The sequence below is a fragment of the Salmo salar genome, chromosome 02 (genome assembly GCF_965601325.2).
Source record: "Salmo salar chromosome 02, fSalSal1, whole genome shotgun sequence".
In the NCBI taxonomy this organism is placed as follows: domain Eukaryota; kingdom Metazoa; phylum Chordata; class Actinopteri; order Salmoniformes; family Salmonidae; genus Salmo; species Salmo salar.
The window spans coordinates 35103906-35121106 of record NC_138292.1 but is presented as its reverse complement, the minus strand read 5'-3'; the positions used below and the strand labels follow the sequence as shown (position 1 = coordinate 35121106).

The window sequence follows — 17201 nt, the reverse complement described above, 5'->3', positions numbered from 1 at the left end:
TTGGGGTAAATTCATAGAGATGTACTAGAGAGCTCATCCCCTATCTTTACAATGGCCACTTCTGTGAGAGCATGGGCAGCGCCATTGAGGGCTGTCCCCATTTTAAAGTTGTCCATTTCTTCTTCTTCTACTTCTATGAGTGTATTGGCTGTACCAAAATTAACTGAAAAGGTGCATACCACTACCTACTTTGCTGGAGTGTGTATAGTTTGAACAGATATATTTACTGCCACCTGCAGTTATGGAATGTTTCCTCAGGAGTATAATTCATTGGCTGAACCCTCCTATTGACCTACTGTGATCCTTCCTTAACCCATTGCAAGTCCTACCCAGTTGACTACTTCAAAATATTGAAAATCCTCAATGGTGCTGCACATGCTCAAATAGGTTTTGGGACACATGCTCCCTCTAACCAACTCAATGGGTCAATTACATTTCAACACAGTTGATTCACGGAAGGCAGAAGCCTAACTTCAAATCGATGTATTTACCTCAAGTTTCATGCATCAGGATTAAGCCTGAAATGAGTTGACATGTGGTAGTTTCAACCCTGCTTTTGCATTGATTTCCCTCACTTCTCGTCTTCTATTTCTCCACTGACGAAGAGACCTATAATCAAAACAGTACAGACAAAGAGACGTTTGATCGTGAGAAAATATAATTTCAGACACAATATCCAGTTGATACAGTGCATGGTAAATTACCCACATAGTCTGCAAACTGCAAGCAAACCCTTTTGCTTTCGTTGTGTGTCACTAAGGCTGTTTACATAGGCAGCTCACTTCTGCCTTTCACTCATTTGTTTTTTGACTAATCAGATTAGCTCTGATTAAGAGCTGATGTGAAAATATCTGTTGTGATTGGTCAAAAGACAAATTACCAGGAAAAATATCAGAATTGCCTATTACACTTACAGTGCCTTCAGAAAGTATTCACACCCCTTTGACTTTTTACACATTTTGTTGTGTTACAGCCTGAATTTAAGATGGATAAAAAAAACAAAAAATCTATGTCACTGGAACAATATCCCATATTATATCCCAATATCCCATTTTTTTAACAAATTAGTAACAAATGACAAGCTGCAATGTCTTGAGTCAATAAGTATTCAACCCCTTTGTTATGGCAAGCCTAAATAAGTTTAGGAGTAAACATTTGCTTAACAAGTTACCCCTTTGAGCACGGGGAAGTTATTAATTATACTTTGGAAGGTGTATCAATACACCCACTCACTACAAGCTCAGTTGCCGGAAAGGAAGGAAACCGCTCAGGGATTTCTCCATGAAGCCAATGGAGACTTTAAAACAGTTACAGAGTTTAACGGCTGTGAAAGGAGAAAACTGAGAATGGATCAACAACATTGTAGTTACTCTACAATACTAACCTAATTGACAGTGTGAAAAGAAGGAAGCCTGTACAGAATACAAATATATAAAAAAAATATGCATTCTGTTTGCAACAAAGCACTAAAGTAATACTGCAAATAATTTGGCAAAGCAATTAACTTTTTGTCCTGAATAAATAATGTTATGTTTGGGGCAAATCCAATACATCACTCTCCATATTTTCAAGCATAGTTGTGGCTGCAGTATGTTATGGGTATGCTTGTAATGGTTAAGGGCTGGGGAGTTTTTCTGAATAAAAAATAAATGGAATGTACCTAATTCTAGAAGAAAACCTGGTTCATTCTGCTTTCCACCAGACACTGGGAGATGAATTCTCCTTTCAGCAGGACAACCACCTAAAACACAAGAACAAATATACACTGGAGTTGCTTACCAAGAAGACAGTAAATGTTTCTGAGTGGCCGGGCTACAATTTTGAATTAAATCTACGGCAAGACAAATATATGGAAAGACTTGAAAATGGTTGTCTAGCAATGATCAACAACCAATTCGATAGAGCTTGAAGAATTTTGAAAATAATAATGGCCAAATGCACAATCCAGATGTGTGGAATCTCTTAGAGCAGGGTTCCCCGACTGGTGGCCCGCAGATGATATTCCCCAAATTTGGCCCGAGGGTTATATTATTTGGCTCCCCATGTTTTCTGAACAAACAAAATAATATACAGTATCAGTCAAAAGCTTGGACACACCTACTCATTCAAGGGTTTTTCTTTATTTTACTATTTTCTAAACTATGAAATAACACATATGGAATCATGTAGTAACCAAAAGGTGTTAAACAAATCAAAATATATTTTGTATATTTTGATTTGCACACACTTGGCATTCTCTCAACCAGATTCATGAGGTAGTCGCCTGGAATGAATTTCAATTAAGTGTGCCTTGTCAAAAGTTTTGTGGAATTTCTTTCCTTCTCAATGAGTTTGAGCCAATCAGTTATGTTGTGACATGGTAGGGGTGGTATACAGAAGATAGCCCTATTTGGTAAAAGGCTAAGTCCATATTATGTCAAGAACAGCTCAAATAAGCAAAGAGAAATTAGGGTCAGTCAATCTGGAAAATTTCAAGAACTTTGAAAGTTCCTTCAAGCGCAGTCGCAAAAAAAACATGATGAAACTGAATTCTAAATAAATCACCGTCAGTGTCACCAGCAAAACACCCTCATCATCACACCTCCTCTATGCGTCACGGTGGGAACCACGCATGCGGAGATCATCCGTTCACCTACTCTGCATCTCACAAAGACACGGCGGTTTGGTCCAAAAATATCAAATTTGGACTCATCAGACCAAATGACAAGATTTCCACCGGTCTAATGTACATTGCTCATGTTTCTTGGCCCAAGCAAGTCTCTTCTTCTTATTGGTGTCCTATAGTAGTGGTTTCTTTGCAGCAATTCGACCATGAAGGCCTGATTCATGCAGTCTCATCTGAACAGTGGTTGAGATGTGTCTGTTACTTGAACTCTGTGAAGCACTTATTTGGGATGCAATCTGAGGTGTAGTTAACTGAAATGAATTTATCCTCTGCAGCAGAGGTAACTCTGAGTCTTCCTTTCCTGTGGCGGTCCTCATGAGAGCCAGTTTCATCATAGCGCTTGATGGTATTTGCGAATGCACTTGAAATGTTCCATATTGACTGACCTTCATGTCTTAAAGTAATGATGGACTGTCATTTCTCTTTGCTTATTTGAGCTGTTCTTGCCATAATATGGACTTGGTCTTTTACAAAATAGGGCCACCTCCTGTATAATACTGCCACCATGTCACAACACAACTGATCGGCTCAAACGCATTAAGAAGGAAAGAAATTCCACAAATTAACTTTTAACAAGGCACACCTGTTAATTGAAATGCATTCTAGGTCATTACCTCATGATGCTGGTTGAGAGAATACCAAGGGTGTGCAGAGCTGTCATCAAGGCAAAGGATGGCTGAAGAATCTCAAATATAAAATATATTTTGATTTGTTAAACACTTTTTTGGTTACTACATGACTCCATGTGTTATTTCATAGTGTTGATGTCTTCACTATTACTCTACAATGTAGGAAATAGTAAAAATAACAAAAAACCCTTGAATGAGTAGGTGTCCAAACTTTTGATTGGTGCTGTATATATTATTATTTTAAAAAATGTGGACTTAAAATACTGTGAAAACACCAACAAATCAGCTCCAAGTGATTTATTTTTGGAAATCTGTTCCAAAGTATTCCCACGCATAATAGAGATATTTGTGACCGTATACAAATGAGAGCATGGTTCGAAAATATGTTTTAATAAAATATATCTGTTTGTACTTCTTGCGGTCAATTTGCAGTTTACAAATTATTTGTAATTATGTTCCAGCCCCCTGAACATCCTCTCAAGTAAAAGAAATCACCCCGCGGGTGAATATAATTGATGATCCCCGTCTTAAAGACTTAACGAGAAAGACTGACTGTTGTAATCGCTGCCAAAGGTGCTTCTACAAAATATTGACTCAGGGGTTTGAATACTTATGTTGAGATATTTCTGTATTTCTGAAAGTCACTCACTATTTCTTGTCATACCCAGTGGAACCTCAAATGTTTTTCTTTGTTGGAGGTGGCCGTCATACTATAAACAGTCACATTTGTACTCAATTGTGTATTCTAGTAATAAAAGGCTCGCTGCTGTGTATCCAGAAACCATTTAATGAATGAAATATCTAATTCTTTCAAATGATCAAACAGCACAAACTTTTATTCATTAGTTTCACTGTTAAAAACAAGAGAAAGAAAGACGCTGAAGAACATTTTCTTTTCAAAATACAGATTAAATAGACAAGCATTAGACAAAGCTAGGTCTGTCACTGAAATTAGAGATATTTAAGGTTGGGTGGTCACTTCAGTACCTGACTGTATATCTTGGACATAACCAAAAATAAACTTAGCATAAAACACCATAAGCACCTGCTGTGCTATTCATGAACAGTCACAGAAATAGCAGAATACATTGAAATAAACTTCTAGCTTTCACCTTGCATTTAATTGAAACCGCCGCTTGATACTATTACAATTGATGAATGTTGTATAAAATGTATAAACCTTAAACAGTCTTTATGAGTAACTAACTATGCTTATTGCTAAAAAGCCTCACCTGTATTGGTGAGATGATTTGTACCCAACAATACTGTAGCTTTTACACTGGAATGATTAAGTAACTTCAATGCCACACTGGTAAACGGCAGAGTGAGTCACAGGGATGAGAAGGACACTCCGGTTAAGCGGAGCACTCTCCTGTTTGACCCTTGACCTCATCAGAGTGGCAAAGGGACTTTCACAGCTGCATGAACAAAAGGGGACAGTGGTTTTAAGTGGGTAGAGCACACCAGTGCTATCGAGTGTAAAGTGGAGTCCACAGAGTGGTGTTGTCTTTCACAGCTATGTCCCCAAAATTAAATGATGGGGAAGTAACTGCAAGCAAAAAAATAAATAATGTTGGCTCATAATACATTGTTGAATTCTAATATGTTGCTGTTGAGACATGTGCAAAGGCCACTTTTTGAGGTGCAAAAAAGGCTACAAATTCATGACGTAACTTCCTGTGTGGTGGAGTACAAAGCAATGACGCTAAATTGGCATGACTTTAACAACGCCAAAAGATGCCTAAGTGTTTTCTGTATGTCAATACAGGGTCCTAAACCACTGATATTTGGTGGTAGGTCATTACGCTAATGCTTAAAATAATGCACTGCTACAAGTTGCAATGGGTTGTTGGGAAAAATCTGTTTGCAGATGATCATATTCTGCTTCTCTTAAAAAGGACATTTCAGGTGTGCTACATTAACCTGATACTTGCAGCTGTAACACTAGTAGTTATACGAACTACACTTTGCTTTGGCAAATAACAAAATTATTACACACGTCAGTGAATCCAAAAAATAACACTGTCTAAATAATGACAATTCTTAATACGCAAAAAAAGGGCATAAAAGTACAAAAACTAAAATATGCCTGACATCCAAAATGTACTAATACACACTAAAATAAAATGAATTCAGTCATTAAGAACAACTTTCAGTATAAGCTGGCATAAAATAAAATGAATCGCTTATACAACACGAGTGGGGACTCTTATCTAGCCCATCACGTCAGTCCACTGCTCTAACAGAGCCTCAAAAAAGGGAGACGTAAAACGCAGCTGTGGCAGTGGTACCTCCAAAGGGAGACAGACCAACAGGAAAAGGAACTATATAAAAACACGCACCAGGTCGGTGGAAATACTAGAAGGTAGCACCAAAAACAGGCCGACCCTGCTGTTATCTGAGCTCTTTAGCTGCTTTGGGAACTTTTAGAACTTTGTAAACGTTGTTGTGAAAGACGGTGGCAAAGTGGGGCCTGGAGTCCCTGGACATGAGCGTACAGAGGGGGACTTTCCCAGTGTTCTGAGGGTCCTCCACATCCCAGATCTCAGGCATACTGCAGCCAGGCCTGGGGAGAGCACAGAGAAAGCCAGGAAGGGAGAAAGAGAGGGGCAGAGAAAGAGAAATATTTCAGCAAAGAAACAAACTAAACAAAAACATTGTGTGATTAACTGACTGCGAAAGAGATTGTTCAAAAGGTCACTTGGCAGCAGAATTGGGTTCAGTTCAATTCAGAGTCATTTCATAGTTGGAAAAATACCATGTACTGACTGGAATGACTTGTTGACAATGTCACAAGAACATATGACAGTGTAAACAGCAGTGGGTTACTGACAGGAAGACCACCCAGGGTTACCTGGAGCGGCGGGTGCACCACGAGTCCTCCAGGACGAAGTAGTCCACCTCCATCTGCATCAGGTTCCTCTTCACCAGCTCGGCAGACTTGCGGCTGTACATGGCGTACACCAGCTTGGTCCTCTCCCTGAGTGGAACAGACCATAACGTTTAGACAACGCTGAATTGGTGTTAGCCTAGCACATAGCTAGTACAGTAGTATCAATGTTCTGTCCACACCTCAGTCCAGCGTCCTCGTAGTGTGGGTGATTGACGATGGGCCGGCCGGCTGACAGCTTCACACTGGCCATGGTGGGCATGGCTCCAGCAAACACAGCATCTGCACCACACACAAAACAAAACAGTACATCTAAGGGAAGAGTCCACAAAGGCATGGGTGATCTGAAAGGGACTGGATACCTGAAAGTGAGATTACCAGCCAATTGCTTCACCAATCCAACCTAGTCAGATTAGTCAATTCCATAACGAAGAATGCCATTTAGAATGATTTTTAAAAAATGGTTTGTCTCGAGCGCCAGGGGGTTGGTTTCAGACGTAGGATGAAGACATCACTCACTGGGCTGGGTGTTGTCTTTGATCCAGTCCAGCAGCTGCTCCTGGGGTAGGTTGCTGAATTCTCCTATGATGCCCCACTGGGCCTGCAGGTTGGCCGCGCCCTGGATGGCCATGATGGACAGGATGCCAAACACCATCATGTGGAGCTTGAACTTCTCCCCTATCCAGCCAAACAACTGACACAGACAGACAACACATGAGCGTCACAGAGAACACTGGTCTGTAGTGTGTCTGTGATGAAGGTCTCTGGTGGTGTTGTGATCCATCTTTGGTAACGTTATGTAGGGAGGGCAGGTAGCCTAGTAGTTAGAGCGTTGGACTAGTAACCGAAAGGTTGCAAGATCGAATCCCCGAGCTGACAAGGTAAAAAGGCACTGTTCCTAGGCCGTCATTGAAAATAAGACTTGCCTAGTTAAATAAAGGTAAAATTTTAAAAAAACTCTGCGGTATGTGTGTGGTGTCAGTGCTAATTGTGTTGTGGTGTGTTGAATCTCGTCGTGTCGGGGACTGACCTGTTTGGAGCAGATCAAGGAGGCCATGATGCACATGTGGGGCGTGAGGAAGAGCTTGAGACGCATGATGAGCATCGCCAGCACTGCAAACGCTATCAACTGTAGGCTATGGTACACCAGCTGACACCATGACAGAGAAAGAGCCCAGGTAGAGAATGAGGATTGAAGGGCAGGGAGAGAACAAGATTGGGGAAGGGATGGATGGAGGAGAAAGAAATGGTTAGAGCTAGAACTGGTAATAAAGCAGGCACAATTTAACTGGCAGGAGAAAATTGCCTCTGTATGCAGGTAATGAAAATCACTTAGATGATCATTACTATTGCAGATGAACATTACCGCGTTTAAGAAAACAGAAGGCTTGAATCATATAACGTGAGGAGACTCAGGCACGGTGTATACAGCAGTAACATTCAGGGAAATCAGGATGCTTGCTTACCTCTCCTTTTGCCAACATTTCTGGCCTGTGAAAGATTTGAAAAAGTTACGAGATGTCAAAATGTCAAGTTGTATGGTCTTTATAAGAATGAATGGGCAAAATATACACAGAAGTTTACCTTTTGACTTGTGCTGTTAAGAGGGTGAGTTTTACAGAGAGGACAGAGGGAAATATACTCACTCTTCATCGTCGTCTTCAGGTTTGACAGAATACTTCTCTCCTTCCCTCAGGAACCTCACAACATCCTGGATCGTCTGTACAGAGTAGGAGAAGGGACAAACAGTGTCACAAATAAAAAGACGAACCTCAGAAGGGATATAACGTTGACCAGGATGACTCCGCCTTCTATTATATGCTAACAGTGAGAATACTCACAGCAAATATTAAATAATTAACCATTTTCACCAGTGTCACTATTAAGAAGCCCTCCATTTCTATATTAGCAAAGCAAGTCAAGCAGAATGCCCATTTCTCTCCCCAATTTCGTGATATCCAATTGGTAGTTACAGTCTTGTCCCATCGCCTCAAATCCCATACGGTCTCGGGAAAGGCGAAGGTTGAGAGCCATGCGTCCTCCGAAACACAACCCTGCCAAGCCGCACTGCTTCGCTTAACCCGGAAGCCAGCCGCACAAATGTGTCAGAGGAAACACTGTACAACTGGAGACCGTGTCAGCGTGCATGCGTCCGGCCCACCACAGGAGTCACTAGAGCACGATGGGACAAGGACATCCAGGCTGGACGACGCTGGGCCAATTGTGCGTCGCTTCATGCGCCTCCCAGTCACTGCCGGCTGCGACAGCCCTGGATCGAATCTGGATCTGTAGTGATGCCTCAAGCACTGCAGTGCCACTCGGGAGTGCCAGACTGCTGCGCCACTCGGGAGACCCGGACTTGTCTTATTTATTCTGCATTTGACACACAATTAGATCAAACTGACACATTTGGACATGCTTGAGGAGATTCTTGAATATTTTTGGAACATAATTCTCTTGCCGTGTCTTCAAGCCTGCCTCAAATATGACAAATTGAGCTCAACAGGCAAGTCCAGAGCAGAACGGGAGAAATGACATTTAACGGATGCCTGCCTTGTTCACTAACCGTGGATTGTGTGAAGTGCCTGGTGTATGGCACACAAATGAAGTCTTACCCGTCCTGCTATGACAGCAACCACCAGCATGTTGATGGGGAGCAGCAGTGTCTTGATGTAGCGCAGTGGGGTCTGAGAAGAGCAATGTTACACACGTCATATTGACTGGAGAAAAACATTTATTTCTGACAAACTACACACACATTACATGACCTTTAGAAAATGAGCTGCCAAATACTACGAAAGGATCCCTTCTAACACTAGTGCCGTGTTGCTATGCCAAATAGGACCAAGTGTCTTTCATACCTCAATTTCCATGAAGTCAAACTCAGCAGCACAGGTATACATCATGGTGTCAAAGTCCTTGTAGCTGGTAAACTTGGACTTAATTAAGCTACTGATGTGAGCCTGGGAGAGAGAAAGTTGTAGTAAAAATAGCTGCAATTTCAAATACAGTTTGCATATTCCTGTTTACTTTTATTACTATCATACTATTGAGTGATGGCTTGTTTCAAAATGCAGTGATTCTTCCAGAAAAGGAACCAACATGTAAGGCAATATAGCTAGCTTGTTTCAAATGCTCAGGGTTATTTTCAAAGACTTACATCATCAGAGGCTCCAAAGATGGCTGACAGCATGAACTTGAGAATGACCGTGGAGACAACCCATACCAGGCCCTGCATGACCTGAGAGCAGACAGACAGGTCAACCAGGAGACAGACAGACAGACAGACACACACACACACACACACACACACACACACACCCACACACACACACACACACACACGTGTCCGTGCACACATGCGGTCTTGTTTTACTAACATTGTGGGGACACACAATTGATTCCCATTAAAAATCCTATTTTCCCTAACCCAACCCCAAAACCTAACCTTAACCCTAAAGACTAATTCTACACTCCCCCCTTGTGTCCACACAAGTATAGTTAAACATGTCCACACACACACACACACACACACACACACACACACACACACACACACACACACACACACACTTATGTCCTCTTACCCATGTGATTAGGCCAGGTTTGAAGGCTTCTGCAAATTTGTCCCGCAGTGCAATTATTCCCTGCAACCAGGAAGGAACTGATTTCAACACCGTACCGTTTTCAACATCACACCATGCTTAACATAAAAGACATCCTCTACACATTGAAAGCACGAGGAGAGTGTTAGTCCAGCTCACCCAAATGGAGACCAGCGAGGAGGCGTAGAATGATGTCAGCAGCATGGAGTTTCCAAACATCAGAACAAAGCACACGGCGAGTGTGATCTGGAGATGGAGTGGGGTGGAAAGAAGTTTGGTGACATAGTCCGAGTCCATATTCACCTAATAATAAGGAATTCCCCTTGACCACACCCACAAATTGGGGAAAACAAACATTCTTTCCCATTGACCCCCAGTGTAAAAGAGGCAACTTCATCATAGATTTGATGGTATACAGAAAAAGATAAAAATGCTAAATATCTGCTGTGTTGTTCAATGTACAAGTAACCAGGTAAAAAATCCCAACCTACGGTTCACAATACTTCCACGTAGGAAAATAGAGCCTGCGAGAAGAGCCCTATGACTTCAGGCTATTCGGTGTGGGACAGTGGGAAATATGGGGACCCAGTGTTCAAGTACACTATAGTAGCTACAGTATGTGTGTGGAAAACATTTCATCACAGGTAAGACATTTAACTTTAGTATAGTCCGTTTGTAACTCCACTCACTACTTGTATCTGTATAGTTATTTATAGTCCGTTTGTAACTCCACTTACCCCAATGGAAAACTTAAAGCCTTCAGTCACAGTCTTGATGCTACTACTTGTATCTGTATAGTTATTTATAGTCCGTTTGTAACTCCACTTACCCCAATGGAAAACTTAAAGCCTTCAGTCACAGTCTTGATGCTACTACTTGTATCTGTATAGTTCTTTATAGTCCGTTTGTAACTCCACTTACCCCAATGGAAAACTTAAAGCCTTCAGTCACAGTCTTGATGCTACTACTTGTATCTGTATAGTTGTTTATAGTCCGTTTGTAACTCCACTTACCCCAATGGAAAACTTAAAGCCTTCAGTCACAGTCTTGATGCTACTACTTGTATCTGTATAGTTCTTTATAGTCCGTTTGTAACTCCACTTACCCCAATGGAAAACTTAAAGCCTTCAGTCACAGTCTTGATGCTACTACTTGTATCTGTATAGTTCTTTATAGTCCGTTTGTAACTCCACTTACCCCAATGGAAAACGTAAAGCCTTCAGTCACAGTCTTGATGCTACTACTTGTATCTGTATAGTTCTTTATAGTCCATTTGTTCGTGTTGATGTTGTTCTCGGTTAGCTTAATGTTCTAGTCGGTAGCCGGTCGGTAGCACTCACGTGGCTGCTAGCACCGTCATGACAACGGGCATGAGGGAAGCTCTACAATATGATGTTTTTCTAAGTAGTGAGAATACTCGGGAGCAGGCAATTTTGAAAAGTAATCTTTAGACATACTTTTTGTTGTTGTTGTAATTGACTAAAACAGGTAAACAACAAGGAATTACCATTTACGTTTCAGCTGTGAGCCAATGGGGTAACCTAGGCAACCACAGGTTGTTTTCCCCCACAGGTGGGCAGGGCCGCGACATTCAGTCTAATACCAACTGGGACTATTTTACTGTTGTCATGGCACACAGACACGCACACCAAACTTGTTACAGGCAAAGTGGGCTTAACAACGCTGTAGGTCATCAAGGACACAAGACTGTGAGTGTCCCCGTTTTCTTCACGCTGCCACTTCTTGCCAGGCGGATGAATTATTCACAGCCATATGTCCTCTCTTCTCTCCTCCTCAAACGACACAAATCTCCAACATCATCTTAACACAAAGGGCCTCTTCTCTTATCTCCCCAGCACACTGGCCCCAGCTGGCTACGCTAGCCATGCTAACAGCCTGTGTTGCTGAGAAGATTAGGAGTGCTGGAACTGAGATGGAGAGGAGTAATGTAGCTACGGACCGAATCACACACACAAACACACAGCCCTGTTTTTCGATGCACGTCCACAAGTGCAGGTTAGTTAGGAACCATAAAATACATTTACCATGTGTGTCACTAGGAGGGACTGAATTTTGGTGGGGCTGATGTATCCCAGGATGTACGAGGCAAAGAGAGAGGCCACCTGAAACAAGTAATCAAATGTGGAAACAGAAGCAATAAGTAGTGTATAGAACAACTGTGAAATGATTGCAATAAAGGGTACATGCTTATTTTGAGCACAACACATTGATGTTATAAGTACTTAGATTACAGTATGTTGTAAAATCCCCATATATAATGCTCTGATTAGGATAGGGAACTGTAGCTAGCTGAGGGACATTTGCTATTATAATCTAGCCAGACTGCTAAGCAACAGCTTTGCTATCAAAGATGCCAGCAGATCCGTGTGAAAGACTAACCTTCGACACTTGTCTGTCTGCCTCCGCTCCTCCTCCAGTCTTTTTCTCCATCCGTCTCACACCCTCCCTCCTTTTTCACTGTCTGTGCTCTTTTTTTGTTATCCTTGTCTCCTTCTTTGACAATGTCCCTTTACCAGTTTACTCTTCTCCCTTTCTCTCTCTGTCTCTTTCTCTATCTTTCACAGCCTCCCTTCTCTCTATCCCCATCTCTTCCTCGCTCTGTCTTCCTCTTCTCCACCCCTCTCACAGCCTCTACCTTTCCCTCCACCCTTCTTTATGTCTCTCTTTTTTATCTTACCTGGGTAAGCAGCACAAACTGGGCAAACTGCCAGGGCAGCATGAAGCACAAATTGGAGATGCCCAGTGCCCACATGGTCTTTCTGCTGGGGTTGCGTGTCCTTTGGAGCGATAGATGTGGAAAAGGGCAGGAGGCGAGAGTTAAGGAAATCCTTCTAACACAGGAAAACACTAACACTCCCATTCAGGCTGCCTCTAGACAGAATGTATCAGCCACCAAGCCCTCCACTCACACTGACAGCTTTAGAGAACAAGTTAACATGGTCGAATAGCAGACACCAACTCAAAGTGAATTAGAGTTAATACAAAATGTGAACAATGCGGGAATGGAACCAACAACCTTGGTATTGCAAACACCAAGCTTTACAAATCAGATATCTGGACCACAATGAATTGAGATCATAACAGTTGCAGAGCCTTCAATATAATCTACATCAGTGGTTCTCAACTGGTTTTGCCTCGGGATCCAAATTGAACTAGGTTGTCTCAGTCGCGACACAATATTCGCATGGTGAAAAAGAATTGCCAAAATCCAATCTTGAAAAAAAAGGAATGTTATATTGATAGCTAATATAGCAATTATATCCCAGCCAACTATTTCATTGTCAATAATTACATTTTGCCCATATTCTTGATGAAGAATGTTAATAAAGTCACCTCACTGGCTTGAGAAGACAAAAATCAACCAAAATAGTGTTGATAATAGCTCTATATTGAAAATACTGTGATTTAAGAAAAAGTGTTCAGGTATTAAATTATAAAAACATGCAAGTACATTATCATTTCTTCACACTTTCTACCTAGTTTAAGTTCAGACTGGAGTATTTTTTATTTTAAAAATTATATAATTTACTCAGACACCCGTGAACCATCAAAAACCTTCCGCGACCAAAATTTGGGTCGCGACCCACCAGTTGATAATCGCTGCTCTACATTAGATATGAATAGCACATGAAGAGGCAGCCAGAGGGTATTGAAAAGAGAAGGAGAGAAAGGAAGGAGAAAGGAGAGGAAGGAGGGATGGTGAGTTACCGGAGGATGTGGGTGAGGAGTAACATCTGCAGTACCAGGAAGGGATAGGAGAAGCTCTCCCTCAGGGGCGGAGTCCACATGACCCGGGTGCTCTGACAAAGAAACAAACACAATCCTACTTTATTTTGCGACAACACATTGCTGCGTAGGAGGGGATTTTCTGTACTGCGACACAATCAATCAATGACAACTGCGAAGAGCTATTTGTACATAAAGACGCATCCAGTAATCTCATCCAGTACATTTAGTCATCATCCTACAACCCACACTGCACCACTGCTCCTATAATAATGATGCGGATACATTCACACTTCTGCGTTGAAACCAGCACAGACAGAGAAGGTCAAGGAGACAAGTGGTTGGCGACTGGGGAGAGGAGACAGGAGACCTGAGAGTATGATTGAAATGTCAGTATCGATTGGTGTGAAGAATATAATAGAGCAACCACTCAGTCTGTCTGTCTGAGACAGAGATCCTTTTGATGGCTGCCTGCATTGTATCCATCTCCCCCATTGCCACCTTCACCAGTCTACCTCCACGGTCCTGTACAGCACACACTCACCTCTCCATGGTTGAAGAAGAAACACAGCACCGTGACCATACCCCCGAGCCGACTGCCACTAGAGAGAGGAAGGGAGATGATGAATCTTTTCTTATTTTAGCAGTCTTTGTTAGAACATTAAAGTGAGTAAATTACTTTAAAATCTGAGCCCAACCGATGCAAAAGGTTAAGTTACCTGAGGTAGGTCCCATAGATGAAGAACAGACTCATCATCAGACCATTGAGAAGGAACACAAAGGTCACGTAGAAGTATGCGGGGTCACCCATACCTGACACACACAGACAGAGAGAGAGAGGCTATTAGGATTGAGACTGGCAATGGCAAGGGCCTCGAATAGCCAAAAGCCATAACTTCAAAGCACTGATTCTCATGACCAGAGATTCTATTAAAATTACTATATGTTATTCTATGGCCATGACCTAAAGTCCTGGACAAAAATGAGAGTGAGAATATTGTTTGCTTGTTGTATTACTGTCCCAAACAAATGACCTTCCTTTTAGAAAATGTTAAGTCGACTGATGGAATAGCTCAAAACAAGATGTTTGAAAGCATAATGGAATATTGATTGATTGACACCTGACACATGGCTGGCTCATAGTGAAAGACATAGGCCTAAAGGAAACATTGAAGCCTTCAGTCGCCGTCTTAATGCCTTCCTGAAGTGGGAGGCTTTCTCATTTCACTACCATAGAACTGCTGAGGACAAAGGGCTATTCTGAGTCTGCTCTAATTTGCTGTGCACTCAGCTAGTGGAAACAGGAACAAAAGGCAGGCGGCACTTACATGTACAGCAGCACCTTCAAACTACATCGTGTGTGCTGTCACATAATTCACACCTTTAAATTAGAAAGAAGTGTAACTTGTGCCAGTCTTAATAACTATATGACTATATAAGATGCTATGGAGTGCTAATGACAAGTCAAGAGAACAGTTCAACAAGTAGAAAAGGGGAATAACTTCCCCTCACAAAACACCTCCCCCTTATTCATAGATTTCATTGAAGTTGGCCCAGATACATGTGAAATGTGTTATGTGAAATAAGAAAGCTTTTCCTTTGTGCAGCAGCTCAATAAAAATGCAACGAAAGCAAGAAATAGCCTCATGGATTGCAATTATTCATAAGCTAAGCAACTGCATGGCATTCCTGTGGGAAACACAGATCTCTATTTTTCTGAAATTAACTGTTATTTAGTCAAACTTGCAGTTTTCTCCCTACGGAGTGGAACACGGGCGTTATGCAACACTCATTTTCTTTATGATTTCCCATAGTGCTGGTTTGATTGCATCCGGCCTAGAGAGTTGTGTGTGTCTGTGTGTGTTCAGGTCAAACAAGATTGCATTGGTACCTTCACAGCCATCCACCGGAGCCATACCCTCTCCTCTATTGATGGACCAACACATCTTGGTGGGGAGTCCAAAGAATTCCATTATATCTGTGTAGATTCTGTACCAGCTGGCCAGGACCACCTAAAGAGCAGTGGAGGAAGGATTTCAGCATGAAGACCCTCAACAAAGTCTGTTGTCCAATCAAATTCCAAGGATGTCCATTTCCACAAATGTTACCTCTGGATAGAGATTGAACCTCTTCAGTGTGTTTATAACCAGTGGGTACTCTGTAAGCCGATCGTTCATGACCAGATAAAGGCCGTTGAGAAAGGTTGGTGCCTCAATGATGGTCTTGAAATAGGAGTAGTATAAACCCTAGAACAGGATCATATAACAAATTGATTAAATTCCCACACAAAAGCCCTTATCATGTATTGGCTCATGGCCTGCTACAGAAACACGGCTCTAAGATTTTACAAGACACAGCATCACACACAATCATATAGAATAAGTCATCATTATTTCATTTGTTTCTTCTTCTGTCACCTTTCAACACCACAAGACTTACCATTTCTGTCCGAAATGCCATTTCCTTTTCTAGTCCTGACAGATGTGAGAAGTGTCTGTCATTTTCAAAGAGGCGTGAGAGATGGTACCTACAGAAACAACAAATAGGCTTTAGGGATATCTAGCTAACGTTAGTTATCTACAATCAATGTACACAGGAAACGTGCAAGACTTTGAAGTGCATGTCAATGACCTGAAATGTTTGAGCTTAACTACTTAACTTACCAATGTAAATACCCAGCCAGAGCAGCTATGAAGAAAATACAGAGAAACATAAATATAACTAGTTAATGATGTTGGGAAAGTTGTGGGGTTTAATCATTGTTCTATTATTAGTTAGCTTTAATAATATAACTTCCGTTTGCTAACTACTGTAGTTACAGTAATGTTACATTTGCTAGCCACCAATGACCGAGGCACAGCCTGGGATAGCAACCTCAGTAACGTTAGCTGTCGTTGTGGTTGTGCTGTTTGAGCTAGCGTTGGCTAGCTAACGTAAGCTAACCAGCCACGTTAGCAACATAGTTACAGTACTGGTAGCTAGCTAACTACTGTATATGTGTTGTGTGACACTTACCAAGAACCAGAGTGATTCCGAGTTTCACAAAAGCAGACGGAGTAAGGCCAAGCTTACTTCTGATGAATGAAAACCCAGGAAATAGTCCATTCCTATTTTGAAGCAAGCTGTTGAAAGGGGTGCCTTTGCCTGCTCGTCTACTTTTCCCTGTGCCTGGCGATACAAACGGACTCCTGTCTCTGTCGTCGACGTTGGGCTGCGGCGGTTGATCCTTCACGTTTTGTTTTCTAGTTTTTACGGCCATGTTTTCATAATCGTAAATCTTCGGCTGTGAAAGACGTTTTGTAGAAGTAACTGGATGGGTACCTTCTATCCACCGCTCAGGGTCTACACCTTTTGCTAGCTACCTGAGTGATGCTGTGTTCACTGCACAAATCTTTGAAATGTTCGCCCCCAACTGGAGTTAATACAGACTGCATGCGTTAGTAGCCATGGTAACACAAATATGTCAGTTGGTAGCTAGAACACTTACATTCAAAATGTTGTTTTTCTAACGTAAATATAATCCTAATGCGACAGTGGCACATGCCAGCAGAATCTCCCCATTCCTCGGTCTCTCGCTCTGTCAATTTCAATTCAATTGAAAGGCTTTCAATTCAATTTAAGGGGTTCATTGTCATGGGAAACATATGTTAACATTGCCAAGGTAA

At 41.8% G+C, this 17201-nt stretch overlaps 1 protein-coding gene across 1 annotated transcript; it reads right to left on the bottom strand.

Moving 5' to 3' along the window:
- Positions 1–4061: 4061 nt before the first annotated feature.
- Positions 4062–16982, bottom strand: LOC106581155 (protein C-mannosyl-transferase DPY19L1). The gene is made up of 22 exons (XM_014163024.3): positions 16552–16982; positions 16200–16224; positions 15976–16063; positions 15645–15782; positions 15428–15548; positions 14256–14349; positions 14081–14138; positions 13519–13610; positions 12488–12587; positions 11835–11912; positions 9949–10035; positions 9772–9831; positions 9345–9425; positions 9046–9147; positions 8800–8871; positions 7831–7904; positions 7651–7675; positions 7215–7334; positions 6704–6878; positions 6367–6466; positions 6149–6274; positions 4062–5860 (listed from the first exon to the last, which is right to left on the bottom strand). The coding sequence occupies exons 1-22, from the start codon at positions 16793–16795 to the stop codon at positions 5689–5691; spliced, it is 2232 nt and encodes a 743-aa protein (XP_014018499.2). The 5' UTR covers positions 16796–16982; the 3' UTR covers positions 4062–5688.
- Between the last annotated feature and the right edge of the window lie 219 nt (positions 16983–17201).